Raw genomic sequence first — 20,368 nt, forward strand, 5'->3', positions numbered from 1 at the left:
TTCATTGAGGTCTTTGTGCCTCCTCTCACGAACCGTCACACTGCAAAACCAGTCTGTGGTATTTTTGGTACCAAACATGTATCAGCATTATTTAAAAAGCGCACTCTCCCCCGCCCTCCCCCCTCAATGGCTCATTCGCGACACACAGTCTGATAGTTTTAGCTAAACACATTAACAGCTCCTCCTGACGCCAATGATGTGTCATCACACCACTGGGTTTAAGAACAGGTGTTCATTTACTGGCATATTGCCTTTTTTCAGGTGTTGCGTGGTGAGCATTTTTATGCCGTGGACTAAAGGAAAAAACAAATGAGTAAGCCTTTGATATTTATGTAGAATGCCGAAAGCAAAATGGGATCAGGCAGGGACTATGTGTATTAACCAAATCCCCTACTGGTTTTAATTTTGTAGTTTCACAATCCTCAAGATGAAGACATAAATGTTTAGCCATGAGAAGTCTGCTAGATTATAAGGGTTAAAGCTAGTAACAGTTTTCTGCAGCCATCCACACATTTTAAAAGTAAGTGTGTGTAAGTGTGTGTCCCAAAACTGTGCCTAAGCTGTTAAAGTGGTGGATTATGTTGTGTATTTTTGTTTGTTTTTTTTGTTTTTTTTACATTAAATTTGTTTTCCCTTCCACTGTACATGAATATTAAGGGTGAGAAATAGATTGTAGAGCATGATGGGATGGGGGATGGGATATAGATTGTCCTATGAATATAAATGTCATTTAATTTAAATGTGTATGTTGCATTCTGATGGTAAACTCTTGGGTAACGCCAGTTAATGCACCAATAATGTAAACGCGGGAAACGCTTGCTTCTGGTTTGGGGCTTTTATCAGTTGAGAAAAACGATGACATGAAGTAAGGGCCCAGTTAAAACCATGCAGCAGAGATGTTGGTTCTACCTCACACCTCCAAATTATGCATCATTTTTAAAAATGACTATTCACACACTGCCCTTTCTACCAAATTGCCATGTTTCCCTTCCTCTCTCTTTACTTTTGAAACATCCCCACTCTCATTCCGCTCAACTTGTTCTTCTTGTAAGAGCCCTGCCCCCAGCTGTCTGACTCTGGGTTTTCTGGCTTTCTCCGTTGACGTTGATCAAACCCCAGTAAAATACTGGACAAGTCACTCCATCCAGTCTAGCTTTTTGCTTTTATTTATTTATTTTTCCTTCTCTTCCCGTTATTCAGTTCTTGGTTTTCCATTTTGTTGCGTTTGCATCCTGTGCACTTGATCTGCTAGGAAGGTCTGAATGGTAACTCAGTTTCCTCTGGCAGAAATTTACTATTTTTTAATGCTCAGAAATTGGCTTTGACCTTTATATGGAAATTCAGACTGTTTCCTGAAAATGTTTTTCGGCTTTTTGTTGGGTTTTTTTTTTTTTTTTTTAAGCTCTTCTTTATAGCGTGAAACCTGCTGTTGGTTTCACGCTATAAAGAAGTGTGAAACCAACAGCAGCTTTAAACCTTAAGTGACACATGTTGGGGAAACAAGAGACAGACCAAATTGCAGATTTTTCAGTGCACAGCTATGCAACATAGTTTTCCTGCTTCATTGCTTATTACTTTTTGCGTGTGTTTTTAATCTAACATGTCTTAAGACCTTGTGTGTTCTTTAAAGAAGAAATCAGTATGAATCTAGCATTTACCATTTTTACTTATAGATTAAAAATAAACATTTTTATAAATAATACCTTCTGCTCCTTCTGATAGTATATAAGATGCCAGAAACGGCTTCCTCGTGTTTCTATGATTGGCTTGATCGTGTTATGTTTTTTGTTTTTTGATTTGTTTTGCAAAGTCAAGAAAGACTAGTCTAAATCGGTAACCTAGCAAAGAATGCCAAACTCACGTTTTGTCTGTTAGCTGAAATAGCTTTATGTTGTGGTGTTCATAGTGTGATGGTCTTATCTCTTAAGAACAAAACATTTGAGCATTGGCTGTCCCTTGAGTGGCTTGAATTAAAATGTGTAAATTACTTATTACTTATAAAAACCTGTGTCAGACAGCTCCTAGTTTATCAAGGATACATTTTAGTAGCCTGAATGGATTTGCTTGCCTCAGCTACAATTTAGGTAAATTTGGACTTCCATTTGTTAAGTATTAATGAGAGGAAAACAAGGGCAGGAAATTCTATCATCGAGCTGCGTCTCAATGCAGAAAACACACCTGTCCAAGAAACATCTTGCCAGCTTTACCATAGTCCTCTGCTGCATGCGTTCCTTAGACCCATGATTTGCATGCATCCTTTTTTGTTTTGTTTTTATGACTTTTTAATCTTTTGTGTCATTGTTTGGTTTTTCATACCCATCTGTTTTATTTGTTTGTTCCCTGTCTTTGGTTGGATGCACTTCCTGTGTGTGTTGTCACTTCCTGTCCAGTGCTGGAGTTTGAGCTACGGAAAGCAAAGGAGACCATTCAGGCTCTGCGCGCCAACTTGACTCAGGCAGCAGGTGTGGCGCACTTTTAACTTCTTCTCCACCTGAACCCTTTTTGTTACAGCTTTCTCTCTTTTTGTCAGAGAATTCCTTTTGGTGAGTGATGCTCAGCATCCTTTCAAATTTATCTCATATATTCTCAATTTCTCAGAGAGCGAAGTGCCCTCTCAGGAGAGAAAAAACTACAAGTCAAGCCCTGAAATTCAGGTGGGGGATTTACAAGCTTTCTAATTTTCCTTTGTGGTGAAATGAGTGAAGAATGAACGAATGTGTCCCTTTAAACCTTTGTGAGAACATTGCCGTGATCGACCTTGTTCTTCTCTGCCTCAGGAGCCTATCCGCCCACTGGAGAAAAGAGCCTTAAACTTCCTTGTGAATGAGTATTTATTGAAAAATGAATACAAACTCTCATCCATCACCTTCTCTGATGAAAATGATGATCAGGTAAAGGATGGTAAATGCCTAACTGGAGTTAGTCTTTTATTTTTAAAATTAGGTCTGTCTCCTTTTCAACAAAAAAAACAAAACAAAACATCCTAATTCATAAGAAAGTACTGAAGGTAGTATGAATAATTTAAACTTGTACTTGCACATAATTGTGTAATGCAAAGGAAGAGCCCATGCCTGACACAAATGACAATTGCTAAACTATTTTGCTTTATGTTTCTTCCCAGGACTTTGAGTTGTGGGATGATGTTGGCCTCAACATTCCCAAACCCCCCGACCTGTTGCAGCTCTACAGAAGCTGTGGCACCCCCCTCCCTTCTCCTCGGGACACAGCTGATGTGTCAGTTGGAGTGGATTTTGTCGATCTTCCTGGAAACTGCATTGCCCAAGATCCACTAAAGAAGCCTGACCTTTCACAACAGGTGTGTGTACGCTGAGTTGAACCTGTTTTATTGCTTTGTATTCCTTCTAGTACCAGAGAGATTCATTGAGAAAAGGCTGTGAAACTAAACGCAAAGTGATTTTTCTCTTTCAGTTAAATCTGAAGAAGTTGTGACTTCAGAGCTCTGGCTCTTGAGCTGAATTTGTAATTTGTCTGCATTATGTTTTTTTTCTTCTCTTTAGCAGCAGACAGAAGTCGTGCAAGAGTTGGAGTACCAGATAAGCCTCCTCAATAATGAGAAGCAGAACCTAGCAGAGCAGATAAAGAAACTGCAATGGTGTGTGCTTGAGTGCATGTCTGTGCTCGTATACTATTCTTTTTGAAAAACTCTGAAGTCTTTGATCCTGACAAGGTTTCCAACATTCATAGCTCTTTCACTGCATGTCATTTCAGCAAGAACATTTACCCCTTCTACTGCTGAGCAAAGAGTCAGCAGAAGTATTCATTAAAAAAAAAAAAAGTCTCAGAAGTTTTCAGTTTCTATAACCGTGACCAAAACTGGCCATGGTGTAAAACCAGATTGGAAATTTCTCCCAAGCACCACAGCTGCATGAAATTACAGAGGAAACTTTGGTCTGATGAAAAAGTGGAACTTAATTTTCTTGTCATGTGAAGTCTTTAATTGACACCATCAGGATTCTGACCAATTTTACTGAACAGTTCAAGCATGACTTTGATGGTAGGGGTGAAACAGTCGATTGTCTCGTTCACTTGCTGCTTGATTAAGTATGTAGTATTTTTTGACTTATGTTATGTTACCTCTGCCCCACAGTGAGATTCAAACACTGAAGAGGACCGTTTCCTCCCCGCCTCCAACCACTTTGGACCTGGGCTCTCAGAATACACCTAACACTTCTTCCTCTTCTGCTACCACTGCTTGCTCCGCTGACCCTCTTTCTGTGGTATGTGGTAATTTTGAATATGTAAAGCACAGGCTTATTTAAATGACTTCCAGTCACACAGTTTTCTATAGTAAATTTTAAAAAAAAGCAAGAAGAAAAGAAAATCATTCAGTCTGTATGACGGTTTCTCTGTAGTTTGTCACAAGCCCAAATATTTGACCCTATAATGCTAACGTCTTGTAGTCTTATCCTCAGCCTCCCATGGATAATGGCAAGTATCTGGACATCCGAGGGGTTTCAGAGCCTGACAATAACGCAGACAACCTCTCTACTCAGAACACATCACAATTCCACCCACAGACTCACAGCAAGCTGAAGAATAAGCCACCTGTCCAGTTTGATCAGCCAAACAGGTGAGTGAAAATTTCAGGCATGAAAAAAAACTTGCAAAACAAAGACCCAACTTTCCTAACATCAAGGAATGCAAATATGATGCTCAAATGTAAACAAAAAATATAGAGCTTTTTTTAATACCCGTGTGACATATGTAAATCCACTAACTGCCTGAGTCTAAAACCTGTGGACATCCCTTGAGATGTCCTGCCAGGCCTTTAGTGCAGCCAAATTCAGTTGCTGATTGTGTATCTTTGTGCTTTCAGTTTTATCTTCAATAACAGCAGCTTTGCAGCATTTGTCTGAGTATGACAGGGTATAGCCCTGTACAGTTCACAGTTCATCATGTTACTGTTATCAACAGTCACATCAATAATTGAAACTACAGGGTGGGCCATTTACTGTATATGGATACACCGTAATAACATGGGAATGGTTGGTGATATTAAAGTCCTGTTTGTGGCACATTAGTATATGTGAGGGGGCAAACTCCTCAAGATGGGTGGTGACCAAGGTGGCCAATTAGAAGTCGGCCATCTTGGATACAACTTTTGTCTTTTCAATAGGAAGAGGGCCATGTGACACATCAAACTTATTGGTAATGTTACAAGAAAAACAATGATGTGCTTGGTTTCAACGTAAGTTTATTCTTTCATGAGTTATTTACAAGTTTCTGACCACTTATAAAATGTGTTCAATGTGCTGCCCATTGTGTTGGATTGTCAATGCAACCCTCTTCTCCCACTCTTCACACACTGATAGCAACACCGCAGGAGAAATGCCAGCACAGGCATCCAGTATCCGTAGTTTCAGGTGCTGCACATCTCGTATCTTCACACCATAGACAATTGCCTTCAGATGACCCCAAAGATAAAAGTTTAAGGGGGTCAGATCGGGAGACCTTGGGGGCCATTCAACTGGCCCACGACGACCAATCCACTTTCCAGGAAACTGTTCATCTAGGAATGCTCGGACCTGGCACCCATAATGTGGTGGTGCACCATCCTGCTGGAAAAACTCAGGGAACGTGCCAGCTTCAGTGCATAAAGAGGGAAACACATCATCATGTAGCAATTTCAAATATCCAGTGGCCTTGAGGTTTCCATTGATGAAGAATGGACCCACTATCGTTGTACCCTATATACCACACCAAACCATCACTTTTGTTGTTCCAACAGTCTTGGAGGGATCCATCCAATGTGGGTTAGTGTCAGACCAATAGCGGTGGTTTTGTTGGTTAACTTCACCATTCACAATAAAGTTTGCCTCATCACTGAACAAAATCTTCTGCGTGAACTGAGGGTCCTGTTCCAATTTTTGTTTTGCCCATTCTGCAAATTCTGTGCGCCGATCTGGGTCATCCTCGTTGAGATGCTGCAGTAGCTGGAGTTTGTAAGGGTGCCATTTGTGAGTAGCTAATATCCGCTGAAGAGATGTTCGACTAATGCCACTCTCCAGTGACATGCGACAAGTGCTACGCTGTGGGCTCTTGCTGAATGAAGCTAGGACAGCCACTGATGTTTCTTCATTAGTGACAGTTTTCTTGCGTCCACATTTTGGCAAATCCAACACTGAACCAGTTTCACAAAACTTAGCAAGCAGTTTGCTAACTGTAGTATGGGAGATGGGTGGTCTCGTAGGGTGTCTTGCATTAAAATCTGCTGCAATGACCCGGTTACTCCGTTCACCAGATATCAACACAATTTCGATCCGCTCCTCACGTGTTAACCTCTTTGACATGTCAATGGCTGTGAACAAAGAGAAACTTGTAAATAATTCATGAAAGAATAAACTTACGTTGAAACCAAGCACGACCCATCTTGAGGAGTTTTCCCCCTCACATATACTAATGTGCCACAAACAGGACTTTAATATCACCAACCATTCCCATGTTATTACGGTGTATCCATTTAAATGGCCCACCCTGTAGAGAGCTGGTTCAACTGGCAGCCATATGTGTTCACGCTGCCTCTGCCATGTTAGACAGATAATGTGGTATGCTCAAAACTTTTCTCACCATTTTGATACAAGATAAACCTGGTTTCATTTGTTCAGATAGGTGCAGGCTCTTTTAGTCTGGCAAAGTTCAATATAGCCATCTGTTCTTCAGAGTGTGCCTTCCTCTAAGCCCTGCATTTGCCTTCATAAAAGGTGTGTCTTGATTGTAGACTTTGACAGTGATAGAACTACTTAAGACAGTGTTATTGACTCAGATTGTTAATTTGGCCACTCCTAAAGTTTTTGCCGTTTGCCTGAGAGGTATGTTTTACTTTTTCAGCCTAAGGATGGCCTCTTTCATTTACATTGACATCTCTTTGGACGTCATTGGAAAGTTCCAGTCAAGTTCCAGCTATCAAATTAGACGCTCAATACTTGGAATCAACTCCAGATATTTCGTCTGCTTAAATTTTAATGGAATAACAAATGAAGAGGCCTCACTGGGCATGAACTGCTCATCAGTCAATTGTCCAGTGACCTGACGCTTTTTAAAATGGGGGGACTAAACTTAAAAGTGGCTGTAAATTCTAAGCAGTTAATGTAATATCTGTTAAAAGCTAAAGCTGAATAAAAGCTAAAAATTCTGCACTTTTACGGTTAGATTTTTTTGTTTATTTATTTAATTTAAAATGTAAAATTCTCTGTGGGGGTTTGAAGGCCAAAAAGAAAAAAAATGTATACTTGTAAAAATTATTAGAACCAACCGTGTCTACTACAGCCACGTTGGCCATTTTTGTGTAGTCAGTAAATGTAGCCACTAGATGGAGGTAGTTATTCGTCTTTGTCTAAAACCAGGTATTAGGTTGTGTGGCTGCCCTCTTGAGTAAGAAAGTGTATTGTGCTTTAAACTAGTCATCACTGAAACTGAGCTTTCATTCATTTAATATTTTTTTTTTTTTTTTTTTTTTTTTTTTTTCTTATTTGTGTCCCACCTATGATGTATTATTTTTAATGATATTTTTTTGATCTTTCATTATTTTTATCATTTAAATATGTGTTCCCTTAAAAAGACAAAAACAAAATCTGATTTATGTGGTGCTAAAAGAAAAAAGTGAGTGGTGCGTTACTGTTAGTCAGCCACCCGCTATTCTTAGTACTGTGGTAATGTCACGTTACATGGGAGAGTGGCAGCACTAACCTCAGTGGCAGGGTAACCTATTCCAGTCCTCAATCATTCAACGGTCAGGACATTCTCCAGAGCACTTGTGGTGTACAGATTAAGTGTTGCAGACTGTAGTGACTGTTTTTGGTCTTTTGTTTTTTGTGGTGTCTCAGGAAGTTATCTCCGGCCTTCCAGCAAGCCTTGTTGTCCTTCTGCAGAATGTGCTCCGACAGCCGCCTAGGAGCAGAGGTCAGGAGCACACATTTCATATACAGATTAAAAAAAAAAAAGAAAGAAAAGAAGTAAATTTAGGAAAAACAGAATATAATGTCCCTCCTGTTCCCAGGTGTCTCGTATAGCAGACAGCGAGGAGAGTGTGATGCTAATGCTGGGTCGCTGTCTCCCTCACATCGTCCCTAATGTCCTTCTTGCTAAACGAGAGGTAAACCTGCTTGTGCTGGTCATCCTGCCCTCTTCTTCTCCTCCCTGTTTCCCCATTCATTGTCACCATCACAGGCTTCTTGTTTTAATAACCAATAGATACACACAGAGCAGCAAGGATGAGAATAGGTTAAAAAAAGTAGTTGGTCATTCACAACTACTAAAGTTTCCTCTAAACTGTGTATTTATAATGTAGAGGGGAAACGACTCTAAACAGCTTAATGTGGTTATTGTCAGTAGTTTTGGTAGTAATGGTGCCAATTTGACAACTTTGCAAACATATTATTCCATTGGTGATTCATCCACTTCACCATCTGCTGTTATGTGAAATATTTACTGCTTTAAAGGAACATTACCCCCCCTTTTTTTTTTTTTTTCTCTTTTGTGCCTAAGCTGTTCTCACAATATGAATATGAACTGTAGAGTTACACATTGTGCAAAGGCTGTTTTCTTGGCAATAGTGGGATTTGTGTGATTGCTGTTTTTTTTTTTGAGATAATTAAATCAATGTCTCAAACTTGATGATGCACAAAGCACCTTTGTCCTTGTGTTGCCTTTTTGTCGTTCCCCAAGCGATACGAATATAGAGTTGGAGACATTTTTACCTGCCAGATCCTGCTGACTTGTGTCTTATCTATCGATATGTAGGGTCACCTTCTTTTGTCATGGCATTTGTTTTTCAGAAGTCCTCATCATTTTTCCTCTGCATTTTTTCCTCTCATATTTGCTGTCCCTTTGCCTTCACGGTTTTTTTTTCTTCTCTTTTCGTCTCACTCATTCTCTCACTCTCATGCATGCCTCTCTTCTAGAGAATGGTTGCGCATCTTTGCCAGGTGAGTCTTTCACGCACTCATTTGCATGATTCTCACATGTAGATCAGAAAAGTGTAACTAATGCCAATTCCTTCTGCTGCAAAACCGCTGTCACTAAATACATTTTCACACATGCGCTGCAGCCCTGAACTTTTTCTTACCTGAGAGAAATGAATGAGATAACAAATGTCCAACTCAGTTGGATCAGACAATAGCTTCACTTAAGCACAGGTGAAGTGGAATTATTTCCTGTGAGAACAGACAACAGTGGGAAAATATCCTGGCATAACGCTCTTGAAGTTGTTTGAAATCCATGTGTGAAAACAGTATAAGCTCTGATTTTCCATATTTATTATTTTTTGCAAATACAGTCTGCAATCCTGTAACGGTGACACTGAAAAATAGTGTGTACCCAAAAAGTAAGTTGCGTTGCAGTTTTGGGGCCAAATTTATTAACAGAACATGCCAGAGCAAATCACACTCCTTGGGGGTTGCTATCTACTCGTTAAGAGGTATAACGGCAATTTTGTAACTGTGAGGTGTGGCTGTTGTTTAGCTAATGTGGCTGCCATTCCCACTAGGAGTGTTCTTTATTTGAAATGCCAGGGGGAGGTTTTTGTCAGAATGAGTGTGTAATTAACACAGGTGAACGGTTTAGAGCTGAGCACAGTGCCATAGCTATGAGCTATAGCTGTTCACTGTGCCCTCGCCCTATATAGAGCAGACCTTAAATGATTTGCACAGTTTCATTTTTATTCATGTTTCTAAACAGAGATTTGTTCATGAAAAAACTAAGAGCACCTGCTCGTCTTTTTCTCAGCAGTGTGCACATCACACAGAGCAATGTAACATTACGAACACTGCTGTGAAAAAGTATTTGCCGCCCTACCTGAGTCCTCATTTTTTTGCATATTTGCATCAGTTACATGCAAATTTGAGGAAAAAGGCAAAGGTTAAAATATCAATACTACAGTCTAAATATCAGGAGAGCAAATCAATTTGCTTTCAGATGTGTAGCTGGTTTGATCACTAAACAAATTTCAATATTAATCAAAGATAACCCAAGTAAATACAAAATGCAGCTTTGTCATTTGTGTGACAAATAATCAAAAATATAAGAAATTAATAAGGGGGCAAATACTTTTTCACTCTACTTTAATTTGGTTTCTTTTATGGTTTTGTTTGATTTTAAATGTGTCCAGTACCGAGTCTGTTACATATCATATTAAAATGTCTCGCTGTCAAAATTAAATTTATGTGACTAAGACACATCTGCAGTGTACTAAATTAATGTCTGTCTTTGTGCAAAAGAACAATGACTCCATTTACACACAGCTGGAGTAACTTCAGTAACATGCAAATCTCTCAACGTCTGATCTTATATAACGTTTAGTGTTCTATATGTCCTGCAGGACCCACACATTTTATGTTTATATAGCAGTCTTGATTAAAGAAGCCCTTCTCTGGATAAATAGGGATAAATAATAGTGTTATTTATCCTGAGAATTGCTGCCTGAACCTCTTAGACCCCACAAAGTCTCAATCAGTATGAGTTGAATTCCCCTTCAGCTGCCTGAGTCTGAATTACCATACTGTTTCTGAAGAGAAAGTGTTTATACTGTAATTTCTCTATTTTTTTTTTTTTTTTTTTTTTTTCCATTTAGCAGAAAGTAGCAGAACGATCACTCGCTTATCTGATCTGCTTGGTTTTTTGGGGTTTTTTTGGGGTTTTTTTCCATTAAATTGTGTTGGTCTCTTATAGAAATGAGCCGCCTACATCTGTTTGTACATTAGTGTGTTGTTAGTAGATCAGCTGCTGTTTCAGCTCCTTACAGCACATTCTTGCAGTTGCAACCTCACACTGATTTGCCCTGTTTAGTAAATCAGGCCCTTAGTCTTAATATGTCATGCTGTACGATATGTCTCTTCAATTCGCTCACCTTTGATTTATTAAGCTCATCAGACATGGGCCCAATCAGTCTAATCTCTTTAAGTGTCTAAATGCCAAAGATTTTGAAACTGTTTTGATAAATATCAGTTTAGCAACTGTTTGATAAATGGGGTTATGCTCTATTTTTAAATCTGAAAACCCGGAGAAAAAAGGTTTTAAAATCCCAGATCTTGATGATTAGGTGACTTAACGAAATGCAGCCAGCTTTCTTCCTGCAACTGTTTGGTTTTAAGTGCTTTTGTTTCCACAAACAAAAGTGTTTTTTTGTTTTGTTTTGTTTTTATTACTGAGAAGAGTAGGAAACGAGATTTGAAAAAACAATAAAAAAAAATGTTGCATTAACAAGAAATTACTCTTTAAAAGCTGACACCTGCACAGGTGTTCTATAGAATCTGCTTGTGTGCACTTTTTGTCCATGCGTGTCCATGCGTAACATAAGTACAGCGCATGAAAGTTTATACAAGGAACTGAAACTTGATCGGAAACCAAATGGATATACTGAAAGAGGTAAATCTAGTTGGAGTAGTCTTTGGTCGGGCTGCTTTGCATATCACCATGGTTATGAGGTTTTAATCAACCCCCAGGCAGTTATGGAGAACTTAATCTCTTTTAAAAATCAAGATAAACAAACTGAAGGGAGAAAAGGCTGGCAGGGAAAAAAAAAATGTAAATACAGCAGCGCATTAAGACTTCTTGAATAGTTGGACTTTGTACAATATCCGTTAGATTCACAGACCATGACTGTGTGTGTGTGTGTGCGCGCACGCGCACACACACACACACACACACACACACACACACACACACACACACACACACACACACACACACACACAGATACAGATAAAGCTGCCCGTGCTTCCGTATTGCGGGCTTGACCCTTCTAACCACCACGACCCTGGAGACACGCCTTTACTTGTTTGAATGTGAAACCCTCTTAAGGACAAAAGGTGTTTGACTTAAAACGATAGTATGAAACACTGCCTGCCACCTGGCTGTATTAGCAGATGCTGTAAATCATTAAACCCTGTGTTTTTCTTAAATTTAAAGGATTGCATTGCAACACTTTTGTTTTTGTCAAAAACATTATTTTGTAGTAATTTGCTACAGTACTATTTTTATATAGACTTTCCAGGCATCATTAAGGCAAAGATGGTATCTAAAAACTGCAATTATAGACTTCCTGTTTTTAGTGGGTAGATTATCTGTAATCTTTAACGGACCTAGACATGACACAGAAGGTTGATAGTTTTACTGGAACGGTTTCTTTGACAGACAATTTCTGGTAATGTACTATTAAATGCAGGTGTTTGAATTCAAAACAGACCTGTGTCAGGAATTCTGTGTTGGAATATTTCATACCTAAGACATTATGCCTAAACTTTGGCGTGTAATGAAGTCCACTTTTGGCTGATGTAATTTTCAGTAGTTGTGCATCAACCCAAGTGCTGGAATTTTTTTTATTTATTTATTTATTTATTTATTTATTTTATTTTGGCCTGATGTTGGTGTTTGATGATTGCTCGGGGAGCTACTAAAATGATTAGACTTCACATTGTGATGTGCATGCATACCACGTTAAGGTGCCAAAGGAAAGGTCAGGGCATTTTAAAAAGCCATCTATACCAAGTGATCAGATAATCCAGTTTGTAGATGCTGACAACTTTAAAAACTAGTGGAAAGAGTAATAAGTTACTTTAAATTCTTCTGATGCCTAAACCTAACCACAAAGCGAGAAAAAACAAAACTAAAAAGTCCAGTCATCTTAAAGTATTGAGACAGCCTTAACATTTAAACCACGTGCATAATATGTGTAGTTTGTGCAGTAAGGGTATCCTGTGGTGTCTGGCACCAACACGTTGGCACTGGGTCTTCAGTTTCTGTGAATTAGGTGGGGCCTTTTTGGATTGGAATTATTTCAACGCGCTGTTCTTCAAACAACTTCTGTGAGGTTTAGAGGCTGGGTCGATGCTTTCATTTGGCCTTGTAGTCCTGGAGGCATTCCTGGGCAGTTTATGCAGTTTGGCACACAACTTTATCCTGCTGCCATCAGGAAATGCCTGGAAAAAGAAGTGCAGTGTTGTTCACGTGTTCACGTCACCTGTTAGTGGTTTAAATGAGTGTGCATCTTCTGGAAACTATGGATGAGTCAGTGTGTAGTATTAAGAGAGAGATGTTCATTACTGTTTATTTATTTTTTTTTGTTTTTGTTTTTTTTGTTTTTTTTGTTGGAGATAAGACACATTACAGGTATACCCAATAATGAGCATCTGGGTCAAGAAACTACATAAGGCAGTCTGTCATTGAGAGCTGCTGAGATGTTGCAGCCTGGATGAAAGTTGTAAGCCATCATGTGAGTGGTAAAGCAGACATTGGTCTTTCCATAGCCTCATAGTTAAAATAACCGAAAAGACTGAAAGGAATAGTCACATGGAAGGGAGTTGTTGCTTTCCTTTACTGAATGCAGGCTCTTCTACATTGGTCCTTAAATTAAAAGGAGTAGTTGCCCTGAATCTGGCCCCTGGTCCATGGTCCCTGGCGTCATTCTGTCCACTCTACCTGCCCACAGTGTTGACACAGGACCGGTCAGTTATGAAGGAGATTTCACATCATAGGAGTCCACACTGAAATAGAACAGGGTCAGCGTGGTTTCTGGCTTTTTAGATGTGTGCTGTTTATGAATTCCTCTATTTGCTTTATCAGCCCAGTGCTGTTGACTCTCCAAAATGTGTCCCGTGAAAATGTGTAGCCTTGTAATAGACTGCAGGAGAAGATTATTCAATGTGACTGTTAAAGTTGGCTGAATTTGCTTAATTTGTCATTTTAAGCTGTTTTTTTTTTTTTTTTTGTTTTTTTTTTTTCTAATGCTGAAATTGACTTCAACTATATTGGACTAGTCATGTAACCACTTAAAATGACCCTTTTGATAGTCGAATGTTATATTTTTGCTTTTCTAAAATATAGCCAACATGGCAGTGACTTCAGAGGGTTGGTCCAGCATTGAACGCGTGACTCATCACAGCCTATCTTTACCCAAGTTTCTCTGTTAGGTCCTTTTGTCCATCCAGCGTTGGGGTTTAGCTTGTTCTTCCAGTACTTGGCAGGGAAAACATCATATCTTCCTGGAAAAAAAACAGACTTTGAAAAAAAATATATTTTTAACTTTGTGTGCACTCTCTAATTTCGGTGTGTGTGGCGGGAATGCAGGGCTGACCACAGTTTGGCCATGGAGGCCCTGTATCAAGGGCAGCTGAGTGCTCTCCCCTCTGGCTGGAAGGCCCATGAACTTTGTCTGAACTCTGAAGTAGGAATCATTTATAGGAGGAGAACTAGTGCATTAGGTTTGTGTTTATCTGTCTATATGCCGCCGTGTGCATGCACTATTAAGCTTCTACAGTATGTGGCCATAACTTTCTGTGCCTCAAAGTCCAAAGAAGAGTAGATATGAAACCAGCAAGGGATTTACCGTAAGCATGTTTGCAGGAGTGTTGAAAAACTGCTGTTGGTTTTTAAGAGTGACCCCCTGTGTATTTTTCTCCTTGTGACTTTCCCATTTTCTGTCTTCATAATAAGCCCCCTCTTCCCGGTTGCTGTTCCTGCTACTCCATAGAATTACGGGCCTGCTTGAGTGCTACAAACCATCCTTTCCACCCCTGTGTGTTGTAACCATAACCACACACTTTTTTAAAAATGTATTTGCAGAGTAATCTAAACTGATCCTAGCCTTTTCTGTCTCTGTGTCTTCTTTAATTCAGGAGTTGATTCCACTCATCTTATGTACTGCCTGCCTTCACCCAGAGCCTAAAGAGAGAGACCAGCTTCTCCACATCCTCTTTAACCTAATCAAGCGACCGGATGATGAGCAGAGGTGCTAACACTTTGTGTCAACAGCCTGTGGTTAAAAAAACTCTGCCTGCATCCAGTATTTTCTCAAATGTGTGTTTTTGTCTCCAAAGACAAATGATTTTGACAGGCTGCGTTGCGTTTGCGAGGCATGTGGGGCCCACACGTGTCGAGGCTGAGCTACTCCCTCAGTGCTGGGAACAGGTAGAGTACATGCCTACAGGGGTTATTAAATATACTCCTACTGAATTTCACAGCTTTGAGATCATATTACTGATTTATAAATGGTCTCTAATTCTGTTTTCTTTTTAAACATCTGAAGTTTATTTGAAATTCATGAATAATGCTAAAGTGATCAGGTGTGTAAATATTTAGATTTAATTAGCATACAGTCTGTTTGCTGAGATTTACTTGGCATTGTGATGTGAACCTTTCTGTAGCACTTGAATTTATAAGACACGTCTCTGTTTTTGTTTTTTAATTTCAGTTCAAAGATGGGACGTATACGTATTAATGATTTGCGTTTTCTCCGTATTTTTGTTTTGCTTTTTGTTGTTTTCCCACTTTTTCTCTCATAAAAACACTCAAAGGTTAGAAATGCAAACATGTCAGAACTTTCTGATTTGGGAATCTGTTAGCAATACCTCCATAGGCGTCCTTGAGTTAAATGGGTTAGCGGTTTGGTCTTCATTGCCACCTGTGTCACCACATGCAACACATGTGTGATAAACAAAATCTGCTCCCATGACAACGGCCGCTGCCACCAGTTTGGAGTCTGAGAATCTGCGCAGAAAGACAAATAGTGGTTTCCACAGGGTCAGGATGTTGCTGATACTCGAGTTGTTTCCATTCCACGGTGGCTGCACTGCCGTCTGCCTCTCCTTTTCTTTCAATTTCTATTGCTCTTTCTTTAAACACTTCAATTCCTCTAAACTTGTCTTCTCCAGATTAACCACAAATATCCAGAGAGGAGATTGTTGGTGGCAGAGTCCTGTGGAGCCTTAGCACCTTACCTGCCTGTAAGAACACATTATGTATGCAACATATTCAAGTTACAGTATATGATGAATATGGGCCTAAAGTGCAGACTAAGCTTTCATTTGTGAAGCATTAATCTATTGCAATAACTGTTGAGAAATGTTTATACTTTATAGACAATCCCCTATTTTCAAGGGCTTAAGTGTAATTGGACACTCCCTATTATTTCTTCATCAATTGAGTGGGCTGTGAGTTAATTCCAGGTGTGGCATTTTCATTTGGAAGGGGTTGCGAGGAAAGTAAACTATCAGAAGGGCTCATAATCCAAATGCAACCCACACCCTGGTATAGCTTCCTGCTTCCAGTGGAAGTGGTTTTACTAATTAAATCTGAAGAGCACGGGGATTCACGGTGTGCTCAGACTGAGCCAGGTGCAGCTACGTTGATTGGATGGTGCTTTAAAGAGAAGAAGTATAAGAAGAAGAATGATCCAGAACAAATTTTAAAAGCGACGTGGGAGTTCTTGAAAGCAAAAATGTCAACTCAGTCGCCTAATGTCAACCCGATCATAAATCTTTTTCCAATTTCCAAACAAGAACAACTGAAAACAGCTGTTTTAAAGACCTGGCAAAGCATCACAATAGAGGAAACCCATTGTTTAGTGATGTTCATCAGTTCCAGACATCAGGCAGTCGTTGCCTACAAAGGATTCTTCTAAATATAGACTGTATAAAAAATGAGTGAAATTTCTTGAGAGTTAATAAATATGTTTGCTCACCCACAATTCGGAAATAATCCATTTAAGCCCATACTCATCATGTACTAAATTTAGAATTATAAAATATGACCTGAATGAATTCTCAGTCTTTTTTTGCTGTCACTGTTTGTCTCTGTAGAAGGAGATTCGCAGCTCCCTGGTGCTGTCCATGTTGCAACAGATGCTTGCTGAGGATAAGGCGGACATGGTCAGGGAGGCTGTGGTCAAGAGCCTGGGTATAATTATGGGTTACATAGATGACCCAGATAAGTATTCCCAGGTGTGTATCTTTGTAGATGAACATGTATGAGAGTGATTTATGTTTTAATGATGTCCACAACTGCTATTCTGCATTGTATGTATTACGCCAGGATTTTACAACTGCTTTTGTGGGTGAGACTGAGTGTTGCTCTATTGTTTGTCTGTTTTCATTCCAGGGTTTTGAGCTGATGCTGCTGTCTCTTGGAGACCCATCAGAGCGGGTGGTCAATGCGGTCCACCAGGTCTTCATCCCTGCCTTTGCTGCCTGGACCACAGAGCTGGGCACCCTGCACACTTCACTCATTCCTTCTCTACTGACACGTATAGAGAAACTACATACAGTAAGTGTCTTTCATTTCAGTCTTGGCATAGTGCATATATAAAATTGCACTGTCTCACTTTCCATAATATGTGCTGCTTCTTTCTCTAGCAAGGAGAACATGGTCTAGATGAACACAAGCTGCATGTTTTCCTGTCAGCCCTTCAGTCTCTTATCCCTCCTCTGTTCGCTGTGGTGCTGCAGAATGCACCCTTCACCAGCAGAGTCAAACTCCATGGCGACATACCTGCAATTGAAGGTAGGATGTTTACAAACGCACACAGGTCAATTGTAAAAAAAAAAACCTAAGCAGAAGTAGAGGTTTGTATTTTAGTGTGACTAAAATGCAACTTTCAAACATTTTGTTCATTCACATATATTCTACTGGTGCTAGTGTGGCCTTTAAGCCTTTGACATTTATTATTCAGTTTCTGCCTTGGTCCTCTATCTTTGGATTTGCAGTGACTCGATTTCCCCGGCCAGCTTCTCCCCTCCAAGATGTGGCAACCATCATCGGCAGCAGGGAGATGCTGAGTGCCCTGCTGCAACTCTATGACCACCAGCTGGAGCATGAAGGAACCACTGGATGGGAGAGCCTGCTATGGGTGGTCAACCAGCTGTAAGAAACACACGCACACACATACACTCAAACCCATGAAGCTAGGTTTTGATCACTTCAGTGACTTAAAATAACTCATCGTAACCTAAACCAAGGCTTACTATAACCTTAAGCTATCGTGGTAAAATGCAGTGACTAATGTTATGAGGATGTGGTTGTTATCCTCAGAGGGAAGAGGGACCTTATAATGTGAGGTTAAACACATTAAAGACATTCTAGATTTCCTCACAACACAAGTAACACAAGTGTAATCGGCACATGTCTACTAACATCGGTCGGCAAGGTCTGTCATCTCGGTTGTGGGCAAAAGACCTGCAACTGACAAATAAAGGCTATCTCATCTCATCTCTCTCAACATACTTTAAAAAAAAAAAAGATGTATGAAAGAATGCCCATTGTCATTAACAACAAGGACTCAGACTACTAATTTCTATTTTTTTTTTCCTTTCTTCTGTTTTTTTTAAACAGCCTACCGCAGCTCATAGAGATTGTGGGTCGCATAAATGTGACATCATCAACTTGTGTTCATGAATTTTCTCGCTTTTTCTGGAGATTCTGCCGCACCTTTGGCAAGATCTTCACCAACACTAAGGTAAACCTGTGATAACTGAGTAAACCATGACAGTTTAGTCTTAATAAGCATTCTTAAAGTTTCCACCCACCTTGTTTACCTGAGCACACTTGTTTTTAGAATACTGAATGGTGTTTAGAGCTGAGGCCACTAAAAAAATCTATTCTGTCATGTCATATACACAGTGCAACTACAATAAATGTGTCAGTTTACTGTGTATACGTTCATTCTTAGTTTGATATTTAAAGATATCTTTAAAGTTCATATGGGGGGGTGTGTGTGTGTGTGTGTGTGTGTGTGTGTGTGTGTGTGTGTGTGTGTGTGTGTGTGTGTGTGTGTGTGTGTGTGTGTGTGTGTGTGTGTGTGTGTGTGTGTGTGTGTGTGTGTGTGTGTACAGTAAATACCAATATTTATAAGTATTATGCTGGCATTTTATCATTGTGACTTTTGCAGGTTAAACCACAGTTCCAGGAGATTCTCCGACTGTCTGAAGAGAACGTTGGTAAGGGCAGCTTTAGCCTAGACGCAGATGTGCAAGTGTAAGGTTTTCTCAGCTCTCTCAAGAAACTGTTGATAGGTGGAGTTCAGACGCTGACACTGTTGATGTAAACAAGCTATTTGGAGTCTGTTATGGGTGTTTCCATCTCCTTTTTTATAAATTCCAAACATGTTTATATAATTATAAAGAGGTGCTTGGTCTTATGTGGCTGCCAAGTGTTTTAGTTTTGGTATTGTGGCCGCTGATGAAATGTGTTTTGTATGGAGACCCAGGCTGTGTTGAGGTCATCGGGACCTTTTCTGACATTTTTATAAAACCACAACAGTATAACATGCATGGTGAGGCCACAGTGTCACACATATACTCATGTTAACAAATGCGAAGCCAGTACGTTGGGTTGAAAATAACCTCGTCATGTCATTTTTGTTTGTGTCTCGGCTCATTTCTAATCTTCTTGATTAACTGAATTTATTGCGTTCATTGTTATGATCGGCTTTTGTTCTCCTGTCAGATGCTTCAGCAGGGAATGGTATTCTCACCAAAGCCACAGTTCCTATTTATGCCACTGGAGTGCTGACATGTTATAACCAGGTAAATTAACAGCTGCTCAGAAACTAACAATCGTGATCAGACTTTTTGATAGTTTGTAGATTTCTTCAAGATTTAGGTAATCTGAATGATGGAATAAATGTTATACTACCATTTTATTAAAAAGAAAATGGCTAAGTCTTTATCTGGGTTGGTTTGAGTTTTCTAGGGAGACAATTTTTTGATTAATTAGACAATTTGTGACAGAATCACTTTATTTTACAAATCTGGTGTATGCAATCTAAATATACACGTATTTGCAAGTTGGAACTGGATCCAGCAGCCACAATTTGCAAATACATGTGTTTGCAAGTTCAAATACATGTATAAAATTGGATGATCTGATATCCTCGTGTTGGTGTTGTTCCCAGACCATCATGAAAATGTTGTTCCAGGTTCAACATTGCAAGTGACCAATCACATTGTTGTGACGTTATTCTTTTGCGCGCCAAGCCATTCGTGCATTTATGAAATTCCAATGTTGCAAGGACAATATCAATTCTGCTTACTGTTTATTAAAGGGTTAGGTTAGGGTCAGGGTCCGTTGATCGGCGGACAGAGGCGGTTTCACGCAGCTTTAGTACAGTTTTTTGTTTTACGCCGGTTTTTCCCGAAGTCGCAAAAGTATGACGTCACAACATTCTGATTGGTCACTTGCAATGTTGATCCTGGAACAACATTTAGTATGATGATCTGGGAACAACACCAACACGAGGATATCAGATCAACTGTATAAAATTCACTCCTAATGCCTGAGGTTAGCTGTCTAAGTGCAGTGTTTTGCATCAACTTTTAACACAGTGTCAATGTTCAGAGCGGCCAGACTAAAAAGAGAATAAAATTAACCGCACTCTTATAAATTACATACAGGTGTTACAGTGAAATACATGAAATTGTCACAAGTATGCTGTCATCTCTCAAAAGGAGGAGGATCGCAAGCTGTTGGTGGGTTTCCTAGAAGATGTTATGACAACCCTGTCTCTGTCCCATGCACCTCTTGACAGCCTGAAAGCCTCCTTTGTAGAGCTGGGGTAAGCTGAAACACACATGCACATGAA

At 39.6% G+C, this 20,368-nt stretch overlaps 1 protein-coding gene across 11 annotated transcripts in view; it reads left to right on the top strand.

Moving 5' to 3' along the window:
- Positions 1-20,368, top strand: part of relch (RAB11 binding and LisH domain, coiled-coil and HEAT repeat containing) — a 38,042-nt gene that overhangs the window by 5,637 nt on the left and 12,037 nt on the right. For 3 of the 11 annotated variants that reach the window (XR_005697617.1, XM_040044301.1, XM_040044302.1), the window contains exons 3-23: positions 2,391-2,462; positions 2,599-2,654; positions 2,778-2,891; positions 3,122-3,316; positions 3,519-3,613; positions 4,109-4,238; positions 4,422-4,591; positions 7,845-7,920; positions 8,018-8,113; positions 8,922-8,945; positions 14,631-14,743; positions 14,832-14,922; positions 15,666-15,752; positions 16,593-16,733; positions 16,891-17,055; positions 17,145-17,292; positions 17,496-17,652; positions 18,121-18,244; positions 18,677-18,725; positions 19,234-19,313; positions 20,235-20,341. Coding sequence is in view for 10 of the 11 variants with exons in the window: in XM_040044301.1 (XP_039900235.1) it covers positions 2,391-2,462; positions 2,599-2,654; positions 2,778-2,891; positions 3,122-3,316; positions 3,519-3,613; positions 4,109-4,238; positions 4,422-4,591; positions 7,845-7,920; positions 8,018-8,113; positions 8,922-8,945; positions 14,631-14,743; positions 14,832-14,922; positions 15,666-15,752; positions 16,593-16,733; positions 16,891-17,055; positions 17,145-17,292; positions 17,496-17,652; positions 18,121-18,244; positions 18,677-18,725; positions 19,234-19,313; positions 20,235-20,341 (2,290 nt within the window). In the remaining variant the exon portion in view is untranslated. The remainder of the gene's footprint in view (positions 1-2,390; positions 2,463-2,598; positions 2,655-2,777; positions 2,892-3,121; positions 3,317-3,518; positions 3,614-4,108; positions 4,239-4,421; positions 4,592-7,844; positions 7,921-8,017; positions 8,114-8,921; positions 8,946-14,630; positions 14,744-14,831; positions 14,923-15,665; positions 15,753-16,592; positions 16,734-16,890; positions 17,056-17,144; positions 17,293-17,495; positions 17,653-18,120; positions 18,245-18,676; positions 18,726-19,233; positions 19,314-20,234; positions 20,342-20,368) is intronic. The other 8 variants (XM_040044308.1, XM_040044309.1, XM_040044304.1 and 5 more) reach the window with 7 other exon arrangements.

The sequence above is a fragment of the Simochromis diagramma genome, unplaced genomic scaffold (genome assembly GCF_900408965.1).
Source record: "Simochromis diagramma unplaced genomic scaffold, fSimDia1.1 OVJJ01000602.1, whole genome shotgun sequence".
In the NCBI taxonomy this organism is placed as follows: Eukaryota; Metazoa; Chordata; class Actinopteri; order Cichliformes; family Cichlidae; genus Simochromis; species Simochromis diagramma.